The sequence below is a fragment of the Terrapene carolina genome, unplaced genomic scaffold (genome assembly GCF_002925995.2).
Source record: "Terrapene carolina triunguis isolate 2854851 unplaced genomic scaffold, T_m_triunguis-2.0 Scaffold790, whole genome shotgun sequence".
Classification (NCBI taxonomy): Eukaryota; Metazoa; Chordata; order Testudines; family Emydidae; genus Terrapene; species Terrapene triunguis.
In genome coordinates, this window is record NW_020665141.1 from 882,373 (window position 1) to 905,928 (window position 23,556).

Consider the following 23,556-nt stretch of genomic DNA (forward strand, 5'->3'; position numbering starts at 1 on the left):
ACTTATCATATTTTTATAAAACTATTCCAGTTACATTATATTCACTTCTTATTATGTTTTTATAAAACCATATAGACTGCACAACGTCACAAGGGTTTTCAATAAAATTTTATGATTTTGGGGGCCCTGATTCATGCCTTTTGAACATTTAGGATTGGCAGCACTGAAAATTGGGGTGGTTGAATCTGCCACTAGAAGAGTCACTCGAGGTTAACCCGGAGTTGTAGGAGGGTGCAGTAGTAAGAAGGGTAGTTCCTGTTGCTTAGCCTCCATGCAAATACGTCATCTTAATAATGCTTCACTCCTGTAGCCTGATCTATAGATTATGAATAAAAATTCCCAGTTACTGTATCACTTTGAGGGTTGACAGGTTCTTGTCCCAAGATCAGGCCCAGTATTATTAAAATTATATAGTTGGGAACCCTGATGTGCCCAGGTGCAACACTCACACTACAGGAAATCTTTTATATTTACAAATAACTTATTAATACATTTAGCAAAGTCACACACACTCTAACTCGGTAAGGTAGATAGAGATAATACAGAAAGTACATCTGAACATCCATACTCACACCATCCCTTGCAGAACAAACCCTGAAATGTTAGCCATTATCTTCCTCATCACCATCACCTTCTTCATCTTCACCAGTGGCCATCATTCTGGCCCCTCCCAAGAGCTACATCTCTCTCCCTACTGCCCCCAGGCTGGGATGCCACTTTTATAATATGTTATGCTGACATTACCCATGTCTAATGCATATTCAATAGAGGTTTGTCCCCTCTTCCTTATTTGTATTTCCTCCCCTTACCAATGTTAAGGTGTCCTTCTTCTATAGGTTAGTGTATTTATGATTTCACCCCATTATCATATACGTCAATTTGTTGCCAGGGCACTCTTGCGGTCGGATATTCCGTCCAAAACCTTCCAGAAGCCGATGTCAGTTCATGTTCTGTGGTTGGCTGATGTCATTATGGACAAAATTCCCTCCTACACTCTACTGCCAGTTCCCCAAAACTTATACGTTACCTAAGTTTATCTATGCCAAAGTTCGTGGGCTTCAAGTCTCATGCTAACTTCTGAAGCCAATGTCTTACAGGATACAAGCCTCTAGGTTCCTTGCATTACCGCTGAATATAATAAAACAGAATATAATGCAAAGCAATGAATATAATAGAGGTAAGCTGGCCCACTGAGCTACACTCCTAAAGCTCCTTTCATCTGAGGGGAGCAAGGTACTTTCATAATCATTCAACAGTGACATCATTCGTTGTATAAGAGTTTAAACTCATGCTACAAGAGGGGTGGCTTTGTAGGTAGGGCACTGGACTGGAGATCTAGGTTTTGTTCCTGTCTCTGCTACAAACTCTATGTGTGAACTTGGGCAGGTCCCTGAATCCCTCTCTGTGCCTCAGTTCCCCTATCTGTATAATGGGAAGAATACTTCCGTGTGTGCCAGGAGTGTTGTGAGGCTAAATTCATTAGTGTTGGGAAGATGGTCAGAGGGCCCCAGACTATGTTATAAATAGAGACATGGAAATGCCTGGCCTGCAGTGAGTGGGGATTTGAGCTTCCTTCAAGCTCAGTGAGATTTGGAACAGATCTGTGGATCCAGCCATTACTTTGGAGGTGCTGGTCACCGCTCCATAGTGAGGATTGAGCTTGAAATGAAACCTAGATTGGGATCCAGTGCCCTGACTGAGCTCATTCACTCTGGTGTAAGTCTGGAGTAGCTTCACTTAAGCCAGTGGGGTTACACTGCTGTTAGTGAGCAAAGACTCAGACCCTGAATTTCCACAGAGTTGGTGTTCAGATCCAGGGCTTGTTTCCCATCCACCTGTAACTCATACTTCTCCCTTCCCCCCACGATATATTTAATAACCAAATGGTGCCTTGTCTAATTGGCGTAGAAGCTGGAAACGTAGTGCGGTTGAACTAGCCACAAATCACTTACATTACTTAAGGTACTTTGTGAAGACTTCAGCTCTGCATTATAGAGTGTGCTGTGCTCTCCTGGGGGGGCTTCTGGTTTTCAATAGCTTTCCTCCTCTTTGTATGATCATTTCCTGATCTGCCTTGTTGCTGTGGCTTAAAAAGCTGTAGCAATTTCCGATGATTGTTCGCTATTTTCATTCTTCATCCTTCAGCTCAGCCTAAATAAGTCTTCATGGTCTAGCTGTGTCATTTCCTTGTACAGATTTTAGATCCTCACACAGAATTGCTACCTCTTTTTCCAGGGGTTCTCTCCAGTTTCCTTTCCCACCTACTGTAACTCATTTCCCCCTGTTTTGTGAAATCAACTGTGATGAAGTGGGAATGTTCTTAATGTTTTCTTTGAATACTGGGTGGGTGCCTCAGTTTCCCCTATGCATTTCTTAAGTATCTAGGTGGTGGGATAAGGGTGTGTGATTGTGGCAGAGCCTTAGAGGGCCAGTGTGGTGCTGTCTGCACAGAGAATGGCCAACACCCTGTCTCCTGGCAACCGATGGCCTGGGCCCCTCCCCTGCAAAGGTGCCAACTGAAGGTGTTGGAGAACAAAGAGATCAGGTGACCTTCTGGCCCAGATGGGGTCCTGGCCTCCCTGCCCCAAGATGGACCTGACTTAGGGGTCCTGTTTCTGTACCTACAAGCTCTGTCTTAGACTGTGTTCCTGTCGTCTAATAAACCTTCTGTTTTACTGGCTGGCTGAGAGTCACGTCTGACTGCGGAATTGGGGTGCAGGGCCCTCTGGCTTCCCCAGGAGCCCCGCCTGTGCAGACTTGCTGTGGGAAGCGCACAGTGTGAGAAGGGGATGCTGAATGCTCCGAGGTCAGACCCAGGAAGGTCGAAGCTGTGTACACTTCTTGCTCTGGAGACAGTCTGCTCACAGAGAGGAGGCTCCCCCAGAGTCCTGACTGGCTTCGTAGGGAGCAGTTCCAGAGCATCGCCCGGTGACTCCGTGACATCACCCCAGTTGCTTCAGTCCACTTAACTACTGACTTCTCTCACCTTGTCACCTGTATATCATTTGCATGACAAGCAGGAAGGATCTTCCATGAGCCTGCTCAGTTCTGTGCTGCCTGGTCTTTCACAATAGTTTCTCTTCCTTTCTCATACAGGGACATCCTACGACGGAAAGGTTCAGCTGTGGATGCTGCTATTGCTGCTCTGGTCTGCACTTCAGTTTTGAACCCCCAGAGTATGGGCCTGGGAGGAGGTGTCATCTTTACCATCTATAATGCAACCACAGGTATGGTCAGGGCCTGTCCCTTCTCAGGTAACTCTCCCATAGCATTTGCATCCGCCTCCTTTAGAGTCTATTCACCAGCATGTTCATTCAGTAGCCTTGCAGAAGCCAATGTCCTGGAAGCTCAGGCAAAGGATTTTTCTATGAAAGCTGCACTCCCCGGTTAGAATGGTATTGTATTCCCAGACCTAACTACCCATTACAGTACAGCGATGGCTGTAAACAGACATCCGTTTACTCACAACAGCGTGAGTAGGATATTGCAGTAATTCAAAAAGAAATCTCATGGCGGTGTTAAGGTGAAAAACCCAACCATGCCTGAACATTAGGCAAGCATTAGGGCAAAGCCAGAATGGCCTGAATCCCAGCTAACTGAAGGGCTGATGCTCACCTTATGCTCAGCCAATGCAGGTGAGATCAGAAGGGAGCATTTGCTATGAGAATCTAAGTGTAAATACTCTGGGCCATATTCATCCCTGTTGTGACTGCGCTGAGGGATGAATGTAACTCTCCACGTCTGGTGAGACCTTGGACCTAATGCTTCGTGGCAAGTTTGCAGCACCTTGTGTCCTTTACAAAAGGCTGCCAGATCAGAACAGTACTTTGTGTGGGTGTTAGGGACTCCACAAAGAGACAGACTGGGGAGACTCAGGTCTTCTAATTTTGCAACTTACTCCCTTTGGCAATCTAGCTATGCTCAAGTCCAGCCACTTTCAGGCCCTGACGTAAGACTTGTCTGTTTGTTTGGCTTTTAGAACTCAAAGTTTTGTTGTGTTCCTGCTTCAGTGTATTAATAGCGTCTTAGTTTAACCCAGCTGACGTAGCCTATAGAAATTAGTAGTAAGAATAACACTGTAGTTTAAAGCAAACAAACCAGCTACGTAACAAAGTCTGGAAATAGGCAGGACTGACTTACATTAGAAAGCTGTGCTGGCAAAACTTTCCTTTTTCTCAGCACAGCCTGGTGTGTTGTCTCCTACCAACCAAACTCTCCACTTTTGCTGACATAGTTATTCTCCTGTTCAGAACATTGTAACCCTCTGCCAGTGTACTGGCAGTGGCTGCATGGGCACACACATACTGATACTGGTACAGACAGTACTCCAGCTGCAATCCCAAAATGCAACATTCATTTGTGGTTCCAACACCCTCCTAAAGTCTACTGTTTCACCTCACGTTTTTTCCCTTTTCCGGTGGGAGAATCCCATTCGTTGCCACATGAAAGGGACTTAAGCGCTTTCTATTGCAGATATGAATTACAGTAATGTGGTCTATTGTTGCATGATAATATAATCTGCACACATGCCCCGCCTCTTAGCCTACCTCAGGTACAATGATTATCAATAGCCAGCCTGTAAGCATGTATATGGTGCTGCATGTCCAAGGTTGTGTTGCTCTCTGGCTTGCACTGGGAAAATGGAGTGTCTTTCCAATAGCGGCAGATGAATATGGAGTATTGGATGGTTTCAGGGACTTGTATGGACAGTATGCAGAGGCAAATAAGAGAGGGCATGGTTGTCACGTTTTGGGGTGCAACCCACACCAGTGCGAGGTCGTGTTACCATTTGTCCTGTAACTCTGAGTGCCTTAAAATGCTCTGCTGCTGTAGCTTCCTGTCTGGGTGCTCCCAGCCAGCATACAAGCATGCACTGAGTATCTGTGTGATAAAAGCCACCCTGGTTCAGCAACTCCAGCAGCCTGCTTGTTACACCACAGCCACTCCCTGGTCTCCAGCAGCCCTGGTTATTATTAGCCAAGCCACCCCTACTCCCGAATTTCCCCCAAACTGTCTGCCCTGAAATGTCCAGCCCTCTCCTGGTACAGTTAGGGAAGTAATACAGTCCATTGCTCCTTTAAAGAGACAGAACCCCAGCAGTCTGTTGCTTTAACTAGAATTCATGATTACGTCAATTCAAACACAGCACTGGGTTGGTTTAGATGGAAAATAAACAAGTTTATTAATGAAAAGAGAGGATTTTAAGTGAGCTCAGGTGTAAGGGATAAAGTCAGAAATGGTTATAAGCAAATAAAAGTGAAAAATGCTTTCTAGGGACTAAGATTTAACCAAACTACAGTCTTGTTTCAAGGTGAGCTTCTTATGCTTCCTCCCAGCAAGACGGCTGACTGACCCCCTTGGTCAGGATCTCCCACAAAGTCCAAGGGGCTCGGTTCCTTTGTCTTTTGAGGTGAAAGACAAGTTGGGGTGCTTTGCCCCCCTCTTTTAGAGTGCAGTGTCCTTTTGAAATGGAGCCTTCTTAAAGTCTAGTGCTCTCCGGTGAGGAAAGGTGCCATGGAGTCTGATGGAGAAGGTTCTATGCTGGTTCCAATATGCCAATGAATAGCCACTTGACTGCAGTTTGCAACCATGCCCCTATAGCAAGTGCAGGAGCGATGTAGAGACGAGACTTCCTAGCGAACTGGTTAAGCCAACTGTATGCCTCTTTGCACCGCTGAAGTACCATAAAAGGGCAACAGTTTTTAAGAGCAATAGAGCCAGAATTAACCCATCTGTATATCCTGGATCATGATCTTGCTTTCGGATCAAACAAAGAGCCAAAGGGACCAGCAGTATGAGATGTACTGTTCTTAAAATTGTTAGGAAGACGTAAGCTCTGCTGCAGGAAGGCTTCATAAACACAACGTGAGAGCTTGGCAGGTTTGGTGATGGACTTCATGGACTCCAAAGTGCATGATCCAGTGGGACTCCAACCCTCACCCGTTTCCACAAAGAAGCATAAACTCCAGCCCTTTGCTTTCTGCTCCACTAACTGTGATAAATGAAATTTACCAGAGATTATTATGTGTTTTCCTTTCTTATTTCCAGGAGAGGTCGTTGTGATTAACGCTCGTGAAACAGCTCCAAAAAATATCAACCAAGACTTGTTAAATCAATGTAATGATTCACCTCTCCAAATAGGTAAGAACAAGAATTGGACTGTTTTCCTTCCAGACAGCTTGGTGCAGTAAGCCGGGGGGGGGGGGGGGGACCCTCCCGGGCATTGGGGGAGAGGATAGAGGACCTCGCTACTTCATTGCATTATGGGAAATCCATTTTCTCTGGAGGGTCACTCTTCTTCATTATTTCCTGCTGTTGCTCTTGAGTACTAAGCTGAACGGAGCTGGGCAAAGCATTTCAACCCCCCTAATTTGTGGGATGAGAAGGGAAAAAGTGTCCTAGGGAGAGGAAGGTAACCTGAACCTCAAGGAAACCTTCTGGGGTTGGTCTGGTGTCAGTCCCCATGACTAGACCCTGCATGTATGCAGTTCTAAGCTTTTTCCTAATATCAGCGTTGGCCCAGAGTTGGGTTATTTTTAATACATCTAGTGAAAGAGCACAGAGGATTTGACTCTTACGCCCACACAAAGTAGTTACTCCTGGGAATAGCCACATGTATTTCAATAGGGCTGCCGGGATGTAACTAATGTGTAAAAACAGTAACCGTGTAACCAATTAAAATTCTATCAGTTACACAGTTAAACGTTTAACTGGGGAACTAGAGGTGCAGGGGGTGCTGCAGCATCCCCACGTTTTATGCGGGGCTCTGCTGCCAGCCCCACACCTGGGGATCCCCGCTGCTGGCCCTGCATCCGGGGATCCCGGCTGCTGGCCCCATGGCTGGAGTCCCAGCAGCCAGGACTCCGGGACGGGCGCAGGCAATAGCAGAGCCCCAGGCGCGGGGCCAGCAGCCGGGACCCCAGTGGAGTTTGTCACGGAGTCCCCGGGCGATGCTCTGGAACTGCTCCCCACAAAGCCAGTCAGGACTCTGGGGAACCTCCTCTCCCTCGGAGCAGACCGTCTTCAGGGCAAGAAGCTCACACGGCTTCACCTCCTGGGTCTCTCCTGGGAGCATTCAGCATATGCCCCTCCGTGCGCTTCCCACAGCGAGTCCGCCCCGGCGGGGTCCTGGGGAAGCCAAAGTGTTCTGCACCCCCCACTTCGCAGTCAGACGTGACTCTCAGCCAGCCAGTAAAACAGAGGTTTATTAGATGACAGGAACACGGTCTAAAACAGAGCTTGTAGGTACAGCGGCGAACGGGACCCCTCGGACGGGTCCATTATGGGGTTCAGAGAGCCAGACACCCACGTCTGCCCTCACTGCTAGTCCCCAGGTAGCTCCAACTCCCAAACCCCCTCCAGCCCCTCCTTCTCTCAGCTTTGTCTCTTTCCTGGGCCAGGAGGTCACCTGATCTCTTTGTTCACCTTTAGCTATTTCCTTGCAGGGGGGAAGGGGCCCTGGCCATTTGTTGCCAGGGAGACAGAGTGTCAGTGATTTATGCGCACTGGCCTTTCCCCACCACCTAGAGACTTAAGAAATGCATAGGGGAAACTGAGGCACCCACACAGTATTCAGAGGAAACATTAAGAACAGTCCCACTTCGTCACAGAGTTTAATTGTTAACAGAATGTTAATAAGCATCAAGGTTATCGGTTAACTAGTTAAACTTTTAAATCACTATAGGACTGCAGGCTGCAAGCTGTTGTAAAGACCTATAGGGTCAGGCTCCACAGCAAGACTCATTATCTGTCAGTCAAAGCTGACAGCTCTGTACTTCATTGTTCTTGTCCTTGCCTGTGGCTCAATGTGCAGTTCCACAAAAATGACAGCAAAAATGGCATGGGGGGGGGCATGTTTGTGGCTCAGCGACGCTGTATCAAAGGGGAGCTTGCAAGGAAAGAGATGTTGTCTTTCTGACTGATTTCCCACCAAACTCAGCCAGAGATCCGAAAACAGGATTTTTCCTCTCCTGCATTGTTACCAGGAGCAAAAGTTCTGCAGGCCAAATCAGGCCCCTTGTGGTGGTGCAAACCTCCTTGTTCTCAGCTTCTGCTTTCAGTGACATCCATGCAATTCCCTTGCTGTCAGTGGGTTTGCACAGACCTTACTGTGACTGAACTTAGCAAGGAATGGTGTTGATGCACAAGAAGGACTAGAGCAGGGGTAGGCAACCTATGGCAAGCGTGCCGAAGGAGGAACGCGAGCTGATTTTCAGTGGCACTCACACTGTCCGGGTCCTGGCCACCCGTCCTGGGGGCTCTGCACTTTAATTTAATTTTAAATGAAACATCTTAAACACCTTATTTACTTTACATACAACAATAGTTTAGTTACATATTATAGACTTATAGAAAGAGACCTTCTAAAAACGTTAAAATGTATTACTGAATGCGAAACCTTAAATTAGAGTGAATAATGAAGACTCAGCACACCACTGCTGAAAGGGTGCTGACCCCTGGACTAGAGTCCAGCACGCTGTCTCGCAGCTGTGTTGAGTCTGCAGTAGTAAAAATCATTTTAAAAGATTAGTTTTTGTCCCTAAAGTTGGCAGAGGTGACTGACCACACACGGGGCAGATCGGCTAAGTAAGGAGGTGCCTTTTATATGTAATCGTCAAAGTAGGACTGCATTTTCCAAGCGCTCGGCACCCAGCAGCTCCCACTGAGAACCATTAAGGTCAATGGGTGCTCAGACCCTCTGAAAAATTAAGCCCTGCGTGTCTTGCCCAAGATCCTTCAGGGCATCTGTGGCAGAGACGGGAATTGACTCCAGGTCTCCTGAGTTCCAGTACAAACCCGTAACCAGGAAACGACCTTTTCTGTCTCACCCCACCCTGCTCCTTAAAGAGAATACAAGTGCTGTTACTACTAACAGCTAATAGAAAAGCAGCTTCTTCAACTGGGGCTGCAGATACTTTTGTTAGGAAGAGGCCAAGAGATCTACCCTTGCTGCTTTTGCGCAAATGCTTTTCTAGATTCAAGGATCTCAGAACACATTACAGGCACTAGTGACCTAAGCCCCAGGACACTCCAGGGAAGGAGGTAATAGTTGTCCCTCTTTTACAAACCGAGAAGCTGAGGAACAGAAAGGTTAAAGCCATTATTGTTTCTTAAAGGAACAGAGCTCAGTTGTCCCAACAGAAGATCCAAGAGGCACTGTGCGGGGGAATAGGCTCCTTTAAGAGGGTGCAGTCTCTTATTTACCTATCTAGTTTTTGCATCACCCTTTCCACTAATCATCACAGCTGCTGCTCCATCCCTTCAGGGATCAGGTCAGCATCCAGGCTGTGAATGTGACTGGCCTCTGTACAGGGGTGCATGGGGAGAAGACCCCATACACGCGCCCCAGTTTGAGAAACACTGGCCTGCTGAATAGGGCATAGGGCAGGAAACTGGAGTGTGTGGGGGTGTCTATTCTCAGCTCTGCCACTGATTCACTGTTTAACTTTAGGCAAGTTATACCCTATAGTGATGGTCTGCTGGGGTGCAAAGAGCAGGAGGGGCCAGAGGTCCTAGGCCCCGACCAGAGCTGGAACTTTAGCTTGACCGCCCCGCTGTCAACCCCCAGGGAGAAATGGAGCAGGGGCACCAGGACCCCCAGTGCCAAGGAGGGTGGGAGAATTGGATCCAGGCTTTTGGAGCTTACTGGGGAAGCAGAGATGCAGGAGGAGGATGTGGTCTGGGGCTCCCAGAAATGCCTGGCCCCTGGTGGAGCTGGTGTTCTTCAGCCTGACAGCCTCAGGGCTGGTTGTGGGGGGCAGGGAGGTCTCTGGGGCTGAGTGCAGGGGGAGAGAGGTCAGAGCTGGGTGTGGGGCAGCAGGACAGAGGCGTGTGTGTAGGGCTGGGTGCAGAGACAGCGTCTGGGGGGTGAGAGCAGGGAGAGCGTGTGGGGACGAGAGGTTGGGAGTGGGTGCAGAGCAGGGGTGGGAGAGCGCTGGGAAAACGCTGGTTGTGCCCCTGAGAATCTGAGGGGAATTGTTGCCATTTTGGGGTGAATTGGTTGGCCACATGGTGCTGGCTCCCTGACTTGTGTCCGCTGCTCAGTTGCGAGCTAGACATTGTTTTTCCATGTAAGCAATTGCTGAGCTATCGCTTATGAGACAGGCAGCTGGGGGATGGTTATCAGTAATGGGCAGGGAGGAGGAGGTGGTCTGTGCTATCTCTGATGGAATAAGGGGTGTGAGGGTGGCCTTTGCTAACACCAGTGGGATTGAAGGGAGGGGAATGGCCTGTGCTAACACCAGTGGGCTTGAAGGGAGGGGAATGGCCTGTGCTAACACCAGTGGGATTGAAGGGAGGGGAATGGCCTGTGCTAACACTAGTGGGATTGAAGGGAGGGGAATGGCCTGTGCTAACACCAGTGGGATTGAAGGGATGCATTTGTGATAAATGAAGGGCGGGGGTAGCTCCCTTTTATGGACACCCAGCCAGCCATTAGCTATAAAATCCCTCTTAGTAGCTGTTCTCTAATTGCTCTACCTCTAACGGGTTAAAATGTCTCACTTCGATGCGTAGGGAAAAGGAATGAGTGGGCACCTGGCCAAAAGAGCCAATGGGAAGCTAGAACTTTTTAAAGTTGAAAAACGACTCCCCTTTGGTCTGGCTGTTGTTGTTCTCTCGTGGAGAGGCGGGCAGGGCAGCAGTTATGCTGTAAGAAGGTTGGGGCCAGGTATGACAAATCCTCAGTATCATACCTAGAAACTACTCATTTGAAACCCCAGATATGTCAGTAGATCAGGAAATGTCTAGGAAGACGCGATTAGGTTTCTCTCTTTTTATTTCTTTATGACTTGTGGACTTCTCAGTGCTAACCCCAGTGCTTTTGTGTTGCTTGTAACCTTTAAGCTGAACCTCAAGAAAACTATTCTTGATGCTTAATCCTTGTAATTGCTCTTTTAAAATCTAGCAATAGCCTCAGTTTCTTTTTTTTAATAAAATTTACCTTTTTTAGAACACCAAAATCCAATTTTGTGCTTAAGAGGTTTGTGCACATTGTTTAATTAGCTGGTGGCAACAGCTAATTTCCTTTGTTTTTCTTTCTCAGCTCTTCCCTGGGGTGGGGTGTGAAAGGTCATTAGGGTACCCCACAGGAAGGAATTCCCAAGTGCGCCTTCCTGGGCTCTCAAAGGGGTTCTGCACTTGGGTGGTGGCAGCATTTACCCATCCAAGGTCAGAGAAAAGCTGTAACCTTAGGAGTTTAATACAAGCCTGGAGTGGCCAGTATTAATTTTTAGAATCCTTGCGGGCCCCCACCTTCTGCACTCGAAGTGCCAGAGTGGGGAATCAGCCTTGACAGGGGGAATGGCCTGTGCTATCACCAGTGGGATTGAAGGCGGGGTGGACCACGCCTTGAAACCATTGGGAATTCCTGGTGCTAGATTCTGCTTCCCTTCCTAGCGTGTCATAGCTGTTAGTGGTGGCCTCCCGATGGATGTGACCTTGAATTATGTGATTTAATATATGGGGGAAGGCGTTACTGCAGTGAGTAATAATATCGTAACTGCTTGGGCAGGGAGCCAGTGGATTGCAGTCCCGGGGGAGCTGCGCGGATATGAAGAAGCCCACAGGCGCTATGGCCGGTTGCCATGGAAATGGCTGTTTGAACCAACCATCGAGCTCCTTACACATGGAATCAGAATGCCAGCAACGCTGAGCAAATTTCTCAGTCACCCGCTGTTACAGCACTTTTTGAAAAAGTCATCCTTGTGGTAAGAGAAGTTGTATTTCAGCTGGGTGTGTGGCATAGGCGCCGACTTCCCCTCTTTCCCGTGGGCGCGCGACCCCCCCTCCCCCGGCCCTGCCCCCACTCCACCCCTTCCAGGAGGCTCCGCCCCTGCCCCACCTCTTCCCACCCCTGCCCTGCCCTGCTCCCATTCCAACCCCTTCACCAAAGTCCCCGCCCCAACTCTGCCTCCCCCATCCCTATTCCAACTCCTTCCTCAAATCCCCGCACCGGCCCCGCCTCCTCCCCTGAGTGCGCCACGTTCCCACTCCTCTCCCTCCCTCCCGGAATGTGCTATCGCTGCCAAACAGCTGTTTGGCAGCGGCTGGGCAGGAAGTGCTGGGAGGTAGGCAGAGAAGCAGGGATGCAGCGCACTCAGGGGAGGAGGAGGAGGAAGTGGGGCGGAGTGTGAGTGGAGCTTGGCTGCCGTGGGAAATGTGCATCTGCATGTTGAAAATAAGATGGGGGACTGGATGTGTGAAGACTGCCTCTGTTGAAAGACATTGACAGTATTGCAACTGTCCGTTGACAGGGCAGAAACCTGCAGTCTTACTCGTGTGAGCATTCCCATTGGGATTCCTTGAGTAAAGGCTGCAGCTTCAGGCCCAGAGTGAGGAATCTTTGTGTGGGACTTGATATGGAGACATGCTTGCCAAGGGAGCGGTACTGTATGAAGACAGGCCATCCCCCGGTGGTATGGAGTGGAGCTTTGGAGAACAAGGACAAACGGTACACAGAAGAAACAAGCTTTGGCTGGCAAATGGGGACTCTGTTAAGGGAGAGAAATAATCACACGCACGCTATAAACCTGAACTGATGGACATTCTCTCTTAACAGCCAGCAGTTCTGTAAGAATGGTGTGGTCCTAAAACCTGATGCAATCATCTCTTGGCCAGCCCTGTCGAAAACACTGAAGGATGTAGCAGAGAAGGGAGCCAGAGAATTTTATGAGGGCAAGATAGCACAGGATTTGGTGAATGACATAAAGAATGAAAGTAGGTAACAGTTATACTTCATAGATGAAATTTCTGTAAGGTGGGTGCACAACCTGTTGAAAGATCATACTCAAAGCGAAGTTATCAGTGGTTCACTGTCAAACTGGGTGGGCATAGCTAGTGGGGTCTCGCAGGGGGTCAATCTTGGCTCCAGTACTATTCAATATTTTCATTAATGACTTGGATAATGGAGTGGAGAGTATGCTTATAAATTTTGGCAATGACATCAAACTGAGGGGTTGCAAGTACTTTGGAGGACAGGATTAGATTTCAAAAGGATCTTGTCAAATTGGAAAATTATTCTGAAATCAACAGGATGAAATTCAATAAAGATAAGTGCAAAGAACTCTGTTTGTGGCTCCAAAAATAGAGGCACTCAAAGTCACTAGTCACCTTTTTTAAAAATCGGCATCATGACAAGTATTGGTGAAAATGCTAGGCCTGATATTTCCTGGTGCAACTCAGCTGACTCTGTGGAATTACACCATGCTGGGATTTGAGCCCTGATGCCTAGGGATTATACACAATAGGGTTTTCAGCTAAGAAAATAGGTCTACGTTCAGGAAAGATGTAGCCTTGATTTTAATACAGCTGAGGGTTCATTTATCAAAGGAAGGAAAGAGCAGAACTTGCAGATATTTTACCTCATGAGGAAGCTGACCCTGCCCACATATTGGGCTCCTGATGTGAGATAAGGAGTAAGAGGATGAGTCTCCTGTTTGACTTGGTATAGCCTCCCAACTAGTTGCTGCACTTTATTCATGTCTTGTTGACTCACTGAGTGCAGAAAATACAGTCCTTGAATAATATTTTTCCCTTTTTGTTCCTAGTCTGAGAGCTCCCCTCCTGCTCTTCACTCCGGGTTCACCTTGTCCATCGTTAGGGGAATGACAGCAGTATTGTTCGGTGGGGCAACCAGCAGGTGGAGGTCCAACAGTAGGGCAACTCATGCCATTTCCCTTTCCACTGGGGGCAGACATGACCTGGCTCAGCCCCAGGAGTGGAGCCTGAAACCCAGCTTCTGCTCTGTCATTCAGGGTCACTGTGCAGTTGTTTCACCAGCTGTATCAGTTTTTTGCTGTCCTTGGGTTTGACACACAAAAGAGGAAGGGCAAAAGGTGGGGGGATGCTGGGGCCGGTTGTAATAAGTATTCATCAGGCTTGCAGGGGCTCTGGTTCTCTCTGCCTATGGCAGGTACCCATAGAGCAAGCTATCACTCCAATGGCACGTGCCTCTCGTTTTCTCTTGAAGACGGCAGTCTGACGCTGAGTGACCTCAAGAATTTCCAGGCAAAAGTGATGACACCTCTGAATATTTCTCTGGGTGGATACACAATGTATTCCCCTCCACCACCTGCTGGGGGTGCTGTTCTTCTCTTCATCCTCAACATACTGAAAGGTAATCTGTGAAATGAAAGGCAGATTTCTGTATCGTGTGCCATCTACATGGGCGGGAAGGGCACTGGCCATGACAGTGGGTGGAGGGGCAGGATGAGATCAGAAACAGCAATGTAATAATACTACTTGGCCCTTATTATCCCCATTATACAGCGAGGGGAACAGAGGCAGAGAGGTTAACTGACTTTCCCAAGGTCACACAGAAAATTGGTTTCAGAGCTGGAATTAGAACTTTGGTGTTCCTGGCTCTCAGCCCATGCTCAGTCTGCGGGATCAAATCTCTCAGATGGGAAGAAATGGATTAAGAATAGGGATGGGACAGAAAGAGTAGATAGGATTAGGACTCATGATATAATGCAGCTGGTTGTCTTCCTTACTTCATTAATCCCTTTGGTTTACCCTGCACCAAAGAGTTTAAATTCACGCCAGAGTCCCTGGAGTCAACCAGTGGGAAGATTGAGACCTACCATCGGATTGCAGAGGCCCTGAAGTTTGGCAATGGGCAAAAGCCAAAACTGGATGACCCGGAGTTCTCTGGCATAGAGCAGGTGAGCCGGCACAGCTCCATGAGGCAGCCAGAAATGCCATTGCAGATCTCAGACTGTCCCTGCGGCACAATCAGTGGGGGAAGGGAAGAAATGGAAATCAATTTGCTGTTAATTGTCCATGTATTTTAAAGTCCAGTCAATGTTTCCTTGCTAATAAGATTCTAGTACCCAAACCCCATAAAGTTTCATAGCTCACTGGTCCAGTGCATCTCCAGCTCAATGGAACTCTTACTTGTAAGATGAATATGTGCAAACTTGGGCTTCCTGTCCTGACTGTCCATTGGATAGTTGATAGGAAACACTGTCGTGGAGAACAGCTGTTAACCTGGGCCCCCTTCCTCCTCTCCTGCCTTCTCTATAGCTTTGCTGCAGGGCTGCTGTTTCTGTTTTGAAACCTCTTTGTCATAAACTCATATGCTTTACACTCCCTATGATAAACCTTCCAAACAACCTGCCAAGTCCCCTTAAGGTTCATTAGAATACTGCACTGCAACATTAAGTGTTACTTCTCTCATGCTTACTCGTGCTGAGTAGGAATTTACTCTGTGTAGTCCTGTTGCAATGGGGAAGAAGTAAAATCACTGGGACAACTGGTGGAGGACAGTACTGCTTCGCTTGGCTGAGGGTGGCAGAATTGGGCCCTGTGTTCTCAGACGGTCTCAATGTCAGTGTTTTTATTGTTTCATTTCAATGGCTTTGCTCACCTGATCAGTTAAAGCAGGAAAGAGGATCTGGATTACAGGCGTCATCCATTGGTGTTTGCCAGAGTGTTCTCATTTGTTCAGGAGTTGGTTATTAAGCACTGATAGCTCCGCTTAGTGTTGTTTGAGGAGGTGGGTTGTGGGAAACAGTTGGGCAACAAATGCTGACAGTGCTTGAGTGGGGATGTAGATTCTCTGAGTTCCATCACCTTGAGTTAAACCCCATGACCTCCTCCTCAGCCTGCAGCAGCATCCCTGTGCTCTGGAAGGGTCATCTCACTGCCCTTGGCCTTATTCCTAGGGGATTATTGAGGAACTGGTGTCCAACTCCTTTGCTGAACGTGTCAGGAAGCGTATCGATGACAGAGGTGACCATCCAGACAGTTTTTACAATCGGTCACAGCCAAGCAACATAGGCTACGGCACCGCCCACGTCTCCGTCCTCGCTGAAGATGGCAGTGCTGTGTCTGTCACCAGCACTATCAACCAGCCGTAAGTGACCAGAGCCTGGTGATTTGGTCACCCAGAGGGAGTGTGACTGGGACTCTGCTGAGCAGGTTTGTGGGGCTCTTGGAGCGTCCAAGTGTGGGTAGTGCCATCTGAAAGATGGCTGCTGCCCATCTTGTGACTCTCTGGAAATGGCTTCAGTCTCAGGTCTCCCCTGTCTCTCCCCCACCTTCACTCTTTCACAGGTTGCCACTTGGGAGGGAGTGGGGGAAAGGAAGGGGGTTGCTGTGCTGTACTCATAAGGAGGGGACCAGATGGCCTGGGTCTCTACTGAAACTGACACACAATCCTACTGTCCAGTATAACAAACTGGCACAGCCAGTTACCCGGCTCCCAAGCCGGTTATGAACAATACAACAGCCCATGTTACAGTTTCCCAGAAATAGGCAAGGCAGGGGCAGGGATGTAGCTACCCACAGGACAGCCTTACTCTGAGCTTCCCTCAACCAGTCATCTGAGTTTGATTGTTCCCAGCTGGAGCAGTGAAACTGCCCCCTGCTATCAAGGGACGTAGCCCCAATCCACCTCACTGCCACGCCCACTTGAGAGTCAGGCAGGACAAACAATTTGCTCAGTAGTTTTTGCTACTGAGCCACCTACTGAGAGGTGCTCTAGAAAATGGCAGCCAGCAACTCTTTTACAAGCACCTGGACTCAGCTGGCTTAGGAAGCAGGCTTAGGAAGTAGAAGTGTCTCAGTTTTGTCGCCCGTTCAGTGATGTCTCTGGATTTGGGCATAGTATTTACTCTGATTTCAAAACGTAGCCCTACAAAAGGTAAAACTCTCTTGTCTCTTCTTACAGATAGTGGACTCAGCAACCCACACAGCCTGTGGCCACACAACAGTAAATATAAAGGTACCCCAGCCTTAAGGCACTGGCACCTCTGCGCTGAATATGGGCTTAGCAGAGTCTTCTATGGGCTCCTGTATATGGCAGCGCTAGGTTGGCATGGTGCAGCATGGCCAGTGGCAATTCCCAAAGGGTTCTCTGCTGTTCTGTCTGTCGGAGATCTTTGGCATAACAGTCCTGGACTACCACATCTCACGTGTGCTTTCCCTCCACTCAGGTTTGGCTCCATGGTATATTCTCCAAGCACTGGGATCATTTTAAATAACGAGCTCGCTGACTTCTGCAAGAAGAAGCCAAGAAACAAGATCACTAGCGGTGAGAGCTGTCGCCTCGTATCTAAACAAAAGGCCAGAACGTGCCGTGAGCCTCCACAAACCTTTGGATGTGCTCCCAGCTCTTGAGCAGCCAGCTCATAGCGCTGAGCCCGAAGTGCACCTTGGGAAATGATCTCCAGCAAGACAGTCCAAGGGTCAGAGGTCACTTTTCCTCCCTGATCCTTTTCTGACCAGAACTAGATGTGAGTTTGTTCTGAATTAGTGCAGTACCTGGGTCTGTAAAACTCTTTCATTCATTTTCTGGCCAGGGCATACAAAGCTGAGGCAAAATGCTGAGAAGCTGAACTCAGAAAAGTAACTACAATTCATATAGGGATAAATGCTGCAGTGCTTACTCTCGGCTCCCAGTGACTTCACAATTCTCAGATTGTGGGGAAAATAATAATCCCCACAAGACACACACATCCACCAAGAATTTAAATAGTTTTATTATAGTGCCAGAGGTGTATTTATAGCTGTACAACCCTATAGGTCTAAATAAAGTGCTCAAGCCTGTAGGGTTACCAGATAGCAACTGTGATAAAACGGGACGGGGGTGGGGGGTAATAGGCACCTATATAAGAAAAAGTCCCAAAAAACAGGACTGTCCCTTTAAAAACAGGACATCTGGTCACCCTAAGCCTGGGGCTATTGGCACATTGTTTTCTATGTTGGCAGGTAAGTTTCACCCCAAGGAATTCTTCCATGGCTCAGCTATGCCAAAGGTTGACAGAACAGTGACTATAGCCCTACTGCGAATATTGGTGTGCCCAGGTTGTGCCTATCACTGGTGTCTAGTTCCAGCAGTTCCCAAAGAAGTTTGAGGCTGCAGCACACTACAGAACTAAGCAGAGCTGTGAGAGCATCTTCATAGTTACAGGCCTCCTCTAGTGCAGGTTGGGCTTCCAAGGAGTTGCCTCTGGCCAAGGGAGATAAAAACAAATCCCCAAGACTTGTATTTCTGGAACAACTGATGGAAAGTTGAATTGCTGAGGGGAACGGGCGAGGTTCAGTGTGGGACAGGGAAGAGCCAAACAGAGATTTGCAATGAATGAAGTTTGTTTTTTTCCCTATGGCCAGATGGGCCAATAACTCATTCTCCATCTTCTCTAGGAGAGAGACCCCCCTCTGCCATGGTTCCTTCCATTCTCGTCTCCAAAGATGATAACTCCAAGCTGGTGATTGGAGGCTCAGGAGGGGACCTGATTATCAGCGCCACTGCCTTGGTGAGTGAGTGACCGCATGGCATGGGAGGGAGCACTAAAGTTACTGCTCTTCATTTAAGTTTCCTCCTACTAAACGCAGGAAACGTTCATAAACCTACCTGCAGGGCAGAGGGGGCCGCAGCTCCTTTTGTCGGTGCTGTTAAGACTGTTTGAGGGTGCTGCAGGCCCACCAGCCTTTGTGACTGTACTGGACACTAGCCCAAGTGGGTTTTAACATCCCCAAGAACTGGAGTTTCCTTCACTTCATGGCAGCTCTGTCATTGCCCCACAGGGATGGCTTAGACTTTCTTGCTAAAAGCAAGAGATGATGTGTCTACTGGAGGTAGAGAGGATGAAATGGGAGCTTATTAAAACTGGTATCGCTGGTACCATCTCCCAGACCAGGTAGGGAATGTTCCTGCCATTCTGCACACTCCGTGTCCTCTTCCACAAACCTGATGGGATTGCTAGTCCTGTCCTTAAAAACTCCTCTCATTAGGGGTTGGGGGGTGGGGAAAATCACTTCCTCTCCATAGAGGTTGGGGACAAAGTGTCCCCAGGTTGCTTTCCAGGGGGGTAAGGGATTTCACAGTCACTCTCTGGCCAGCTCGAGAGGCAAATCTCCCCTTCACTGTTGGAACCATCATCTCCGGATGTTGAGTCGCATTCATTCTCACCCTCCCCCTTTTGCTAGTTCAGGCTTTCGCTGACAGGAAACCGAGGCAGTCACTGTAAGCCAAGGCGTTGACCCAGCCTTGAATGACTGCAATTAGGGATGGGCGAGACCAGCCTTCTAGCCCATCTCCTGTCCCCTAGGGCTTGTTGTTCTAGTGTGTAGTCTGTTTTTAGAGGCGGCTAAATGAAAAATGAACCCCTGGCTGCCAGCAACAAAAAGACTCATCCCAGAAGCTTGTTAACGCTCTAGATATTGTTCTTAACAGTTTCATAACAGCTGGGCTGATGTTCAAATGAGGCAAGGGAGAATCAAGACAGATTCAAACTCTGTCCCGTTCATTTAGACCAGTGAGTGCTGTGGAGTCCTGGGGTGTGGAGGGAACATCTGTGTGTGTTTGTTCCTGTCCCGCCACCTGTTTCAAGGGTAGTATTGGTCTGTTGAAGGAAGCTGTGTCTAGCCCTCCTTGGCCCATGGAGCAACAGGGTGTGGAGAATAAGCTGCTCTCCCTTGGTATAGTGCACAGCATCTTTATGGCCAGTTGTCTAGGTGAGATATGGGCACATAGCAAAAGACTATTGTATCAACCCTATAGGTGTTTTCATGGGGGTCAGGATTGTATTCTGACTTTGTGAGCGAGTTACAGGGTTTCCTGGAGGAACCAACATCACCGAGGGTAATTAATGCAAATCCCTAGGTAGGAGCAAGTCTGGAGAAGACTCGCCCTGTGGTGGAAACTGCATATACTAGTTTGACCAGGTTCAAGAGGCCTGACGAACTAAAGCTGTCAAAGGTGCCCACCCAGACCTAGGGAGAGCAGTCACTCTCACTTGATCCTAGATATAACTGGTGTAAATCAGTAACGTCTAGAGTTACTTCAGATTTACGCTGCCATACAAGCAGGATATAGCCCAAAGACTTCAAAGGAGTGGCTCTGGGTTTGCACCAGTGTACATGAGAATTTGACCCAGTTTCTCACCCTTCACCTTCATTAACTGCTGAGTTTGTTCCACTGCAGGCAATCATGAACAAACTCTGGTTTGGCTATGACCTGGAGCATGCCATCTCACTGCCAGTTCTCCATGCTTCCACGGACAACGCCATCCAGTTCGAGCCAGGCTTTGATGAGGTGAGCAGCTTCCGTTGGCTCTCCCTGCACTTGTTGCTTGTCCTTTGTGTGGGTTACAACTATAACTGGCAGGCGGATGAGTGCTGCCTTGTCTGTCAGCACACCGAATGCTAGGAGGGTCCCACTTCCAGCTGATGTCCCTTTTATTTGAACCCAGTCTCCGGACCAGCTGCTCAACGTGTTTCCGTCCCATGGGAGAATAAGCCCAGATGCAACACACAACAGAGGCCCCGGCGAGACTTACTTCGTTTTTTCTGCTCCTTCCCTTTCAGGCTGTTAAGAAGGGACTGCTGCGCAGAGGACACCATGAACAGAACCGCACCATGTTCCTGAATGTTGTCCAGGGGATTTCAAAGGAAGGAAGATGCATCTTTGCTTATTCTGATCGAAGGAAGGGGGGGAAGTCATCTGGGTATTAAGAACAAGTGCTGTAGCAAACATTTTATTCTAGCCAAAAAGACTATGAAATAACTGGGTCCAGAGCACCAGCTATCCTGGAAGCACCCCTGACATCTCCTGTACCAGTCGGACGTCTTGAAGCCACCTAGCAGAGAGTGTGGGTGAGACTCATAGTAACAACTGACTCTCCAATATCTGACAAGCTACCTTCAAGCTGTTACAGGCACTAGTCAGCCAGTCTTGGCTAGAATCATACCCTCCATTTATTATATCTGCCAGCTGGGTCCAGAGGACAAAGGACCAGCACTTGTGTGATATATAGAAATATATTTTGTGAACAGAGCAGCTATTTAGCATATGAAGCCAGAAATCAGGAATTAACCAAGCAGTGGGAATTTGGAAAGGGGAACCAGGCCCAGTGCCAGTGGGAGCTGCCCTCAGGAACCTGAATCTATCTTCCCTAGAGTCTGAAGATCCTCAGATAGGAGTGGGAGTGGTTTCTTTCTGGCTTTGGAAAACCCCCCACGTGTGAATGTGCTTTCTGGCCACACCATTCATGTGAAATAGGAAGCTATGACAGACTTCTTTCTTTGCTCAGGTGTGTTTCAGCACCAACAAGTTGCACAGCAGAGCTGCAAGATTCAGCTTCACATGGACGCACAATAAGGGAGTGAGTCTAACAACATTTTGTCTAGCTCTTGCCTGTCCCATGGGTATCATTTGAAATTAGTATTAGCACAAAGCTGGTCTATGTACTACAGCATCTGTGGCGGCAGTCAGCTACTATAGGAACGAGGGCCACCTCTGTAGCAGCACTGAAGGTTTCTTAGGCCCTACCTAAGAGGGAGTCGCTACAAATGAGCTGTGCAAAGCATGACTGTGCATTAGTGTGGATAATGTGAATTCTCTTCCCCTTTGGAAGGAACTGATGATATATTGTAATCTTCCAGTCTTACACCTCTCCCCTGGGGGCGGGGAGCCCTAAGCCTTCGCCAAGTTTCCTCGCTCATCCTTATCTAGACGTGTTCCATACGGAAGCTGAAGACAGGCCCCTGGATGAGTTGAAGTGAGGACGCACAAGAGAAGGAAATGAATATTTCTTCAAAACAGGAGTGAAATGGGTTCTGGGAGGACCCTTTAAAATAAAGGTGCAGGTAAGAGTAGTGTAGTCAGGATTTCTATTACATCTTCACAAATACGCAATGAGCCTTTCCTAACTGGAGCTGTTACAGCGCCCACCAACGCACTGAGACATGATGCAGAGAAGTGCTGTGCGTTCTGTGACTAGTTTACACCTGTGTCCACAGGAAGAATTGTGCTCCACAAAAACGAGTTGCCCCTGATTAACTACCGCAAGTGACCTACGTTTTTCAGAGAATTCGAGGCGAGGAGTGTAGGAACATGCCAAAGAACAGTCATAGCTAATACACCTGTAGCAGGGGAGCAGACTAGTGCTAATCACAGACGTGAGCGGCCTAGGGTGTTATCTATGCCTCATCCCTGCCATAAGTATGATTGGGTATGCAGTCACATTGTTTATATTTGTACACTGATATTTTTAAAGGGCTTTAGAAAAATGTATAGGACCAAAGATTCAGCATGCCTCTATAAATTCACCTGCAATCACTTACGTGTACAGGAACCTTTGTTTGCATACAGGAATTTGTGATTATTATACGCTTTTAAAGCCTTGCGTATAACAGATTTATATTGGCTTTTTGTGCATTAATAGATCCCTATTCTGTTAATCCATCTTATGCAGAAAAGCAAACAATTACATTCATGTCAGACCTTAGTCTTTTTACTCCAGTCTCATTATCCCCCCACCACTTTTTTTAAACTCGTGCTTAAAATGTCTCCGCAAACCCTTCTGACTGTTATCTTTTGGTCACAAATGGCTGTGTACGTGCCTTTTAAAAAAATCCTGTATCTCATGAAACCAGATTGCTGGATGCCTGCCTTTTCTACCCATACGCCCCTATCATGTAAATAAAATGCTAGCCACTTAGAACCCTATTAACTTGGAGAAACAAAAGTCAGCCTTTAGATGCATTTCAATGCTGTTGAAAATGAAACTTGCTACACAGAGAGCGCTGCTTTCCTTCAGGAATTGTACACCAAGAAACTAGCTTTATTGCATCAACCTCCATGAGAAGCTACTGCTGCATCATAATGGTGGCTCATACAGAAATATGATTGGACTAGAACCACCACAGGATCTTGATGTTTTGTCTGGAAAACAAATGTCTTGGTCTTACTCCTTGATTCGTACGTAAAGCGTGTGTTTTCCTGAAGCAGGGCTTGCGGTTTAAAGTGCTTGCCTGAACAAGTAGTAAATGTGAGTGTGGCAGAATGGTAGAGGATAAAAGAATGTTGCTGCTTGGCTAGCACTGTGACTCATTCTATAGTATGTAGAACGAGAGGGGCCCTGCTTTTTCTTTAAGTTCCCCTACATACTTGTTACAGTCTGGTGCTGGCAGTAGCTGTTGTGACTGAGTAGTCTTATGACCTGAGCTGCAGGTAGACGGACATCTCAATGGTAGCACTGATTACTACAATTAGTTGCCACTCAACAATTGTGGGGTAATTACATAGGCCCAAAACAGTCAGTTCAAAAATGGACCCAACTCTTCAAGAGCAGGCCCACTGACTGTACGCTAGCAGAACCATCCCGTAGACCCATAAAACACGAGGCAGATAAACTGAGCAGAAGTAGCGCTAGAGCTGGCCTTACTTTTGGCTGGGTGAATGTTGCTTAGTGTGTATAAAAATGAGGAACTGGCTGGAAGTAGGCAGGAGCTATTTTTGCTACCGTATTACACCTCAACCCTGACCTCAGCATCAATCAGGTCTAGCCCTGGGCTTCTCCAATGGTTGGCTCCCCCACGCTAATTGCTGCCAAGGGCAGAGGCCAGTTTCTCTGTACACTGCCACCTTCCGTGGACTTTACGTGACACTGTGAGCAGAGGCTATGCTTCTATTTTCCAATGGAAATTTGTTTTACAAAGTTATATTTTTAATAAACTACTTTTACAAATGGCTTGTAGATGCTGGGAATTTTTAGCCTGCAGCCCTACCTCACCCACCAACTGATCAGTTCTTAGAGAATGGAACCA

At 47.8% G+C, this 23,556-nt stretch overlaps 1 protein-coding gene across 1 annotated transcript in view; it reads left to right on the forward strand.

Annotated features, from left to right (window-relative positions):
• The window catches only part of GGT5 (gamma-glutamyltransferase 5), a 39,844-nt gene extending 16,416 nt beyond the window's left edge, over positions 1-23,428 (forward strand). Inside the window, exons 2-12 of the mRNA XM_024197964.1 lie at positions 3,097-3,227; positions 6,049-6,141; positions 11,513-11,708; positions 12,560-12,717; positions 13,970-14,116; positions 14,527-14,663; positions 15,666-15,856; positions 16,938-17,035; positions 18,148-18,260; positions 19,931-20,041; positions 20,314-23,428. Coding sequence (XP_024053732.1) covers positions 3,097-3,227; positions 6,049-6,141; positions 11,513-11,708; positions 12,560-12,717; positions 13,970-14,116; positions 14,527-14,663; positions 15,666-15,856; positions 16,938-17,035; positions 18,148-18,260; positions 19,931-20,041; positions 20,314-20,460 — 1,522 coding nt within the window. The 3' untranslated portion in view covers positions 20,461-23,428. The remainder of the gene's footprint in view (positions 1-3,096; positions 3,228-6,048; positions 6,142-11,512; positions 11,709-12,559; positions 12,718-13,969; positions 14,117-14,526; positions 14,664-15,665; positions 15,857-16,937; positions 17,036-18,147; positions 18,261-19,930; positions 20,042-20,313) is intronic.
• The last annotated feature ends 128 nt before the right edge of the window (positions 23,429-23,556 follow it).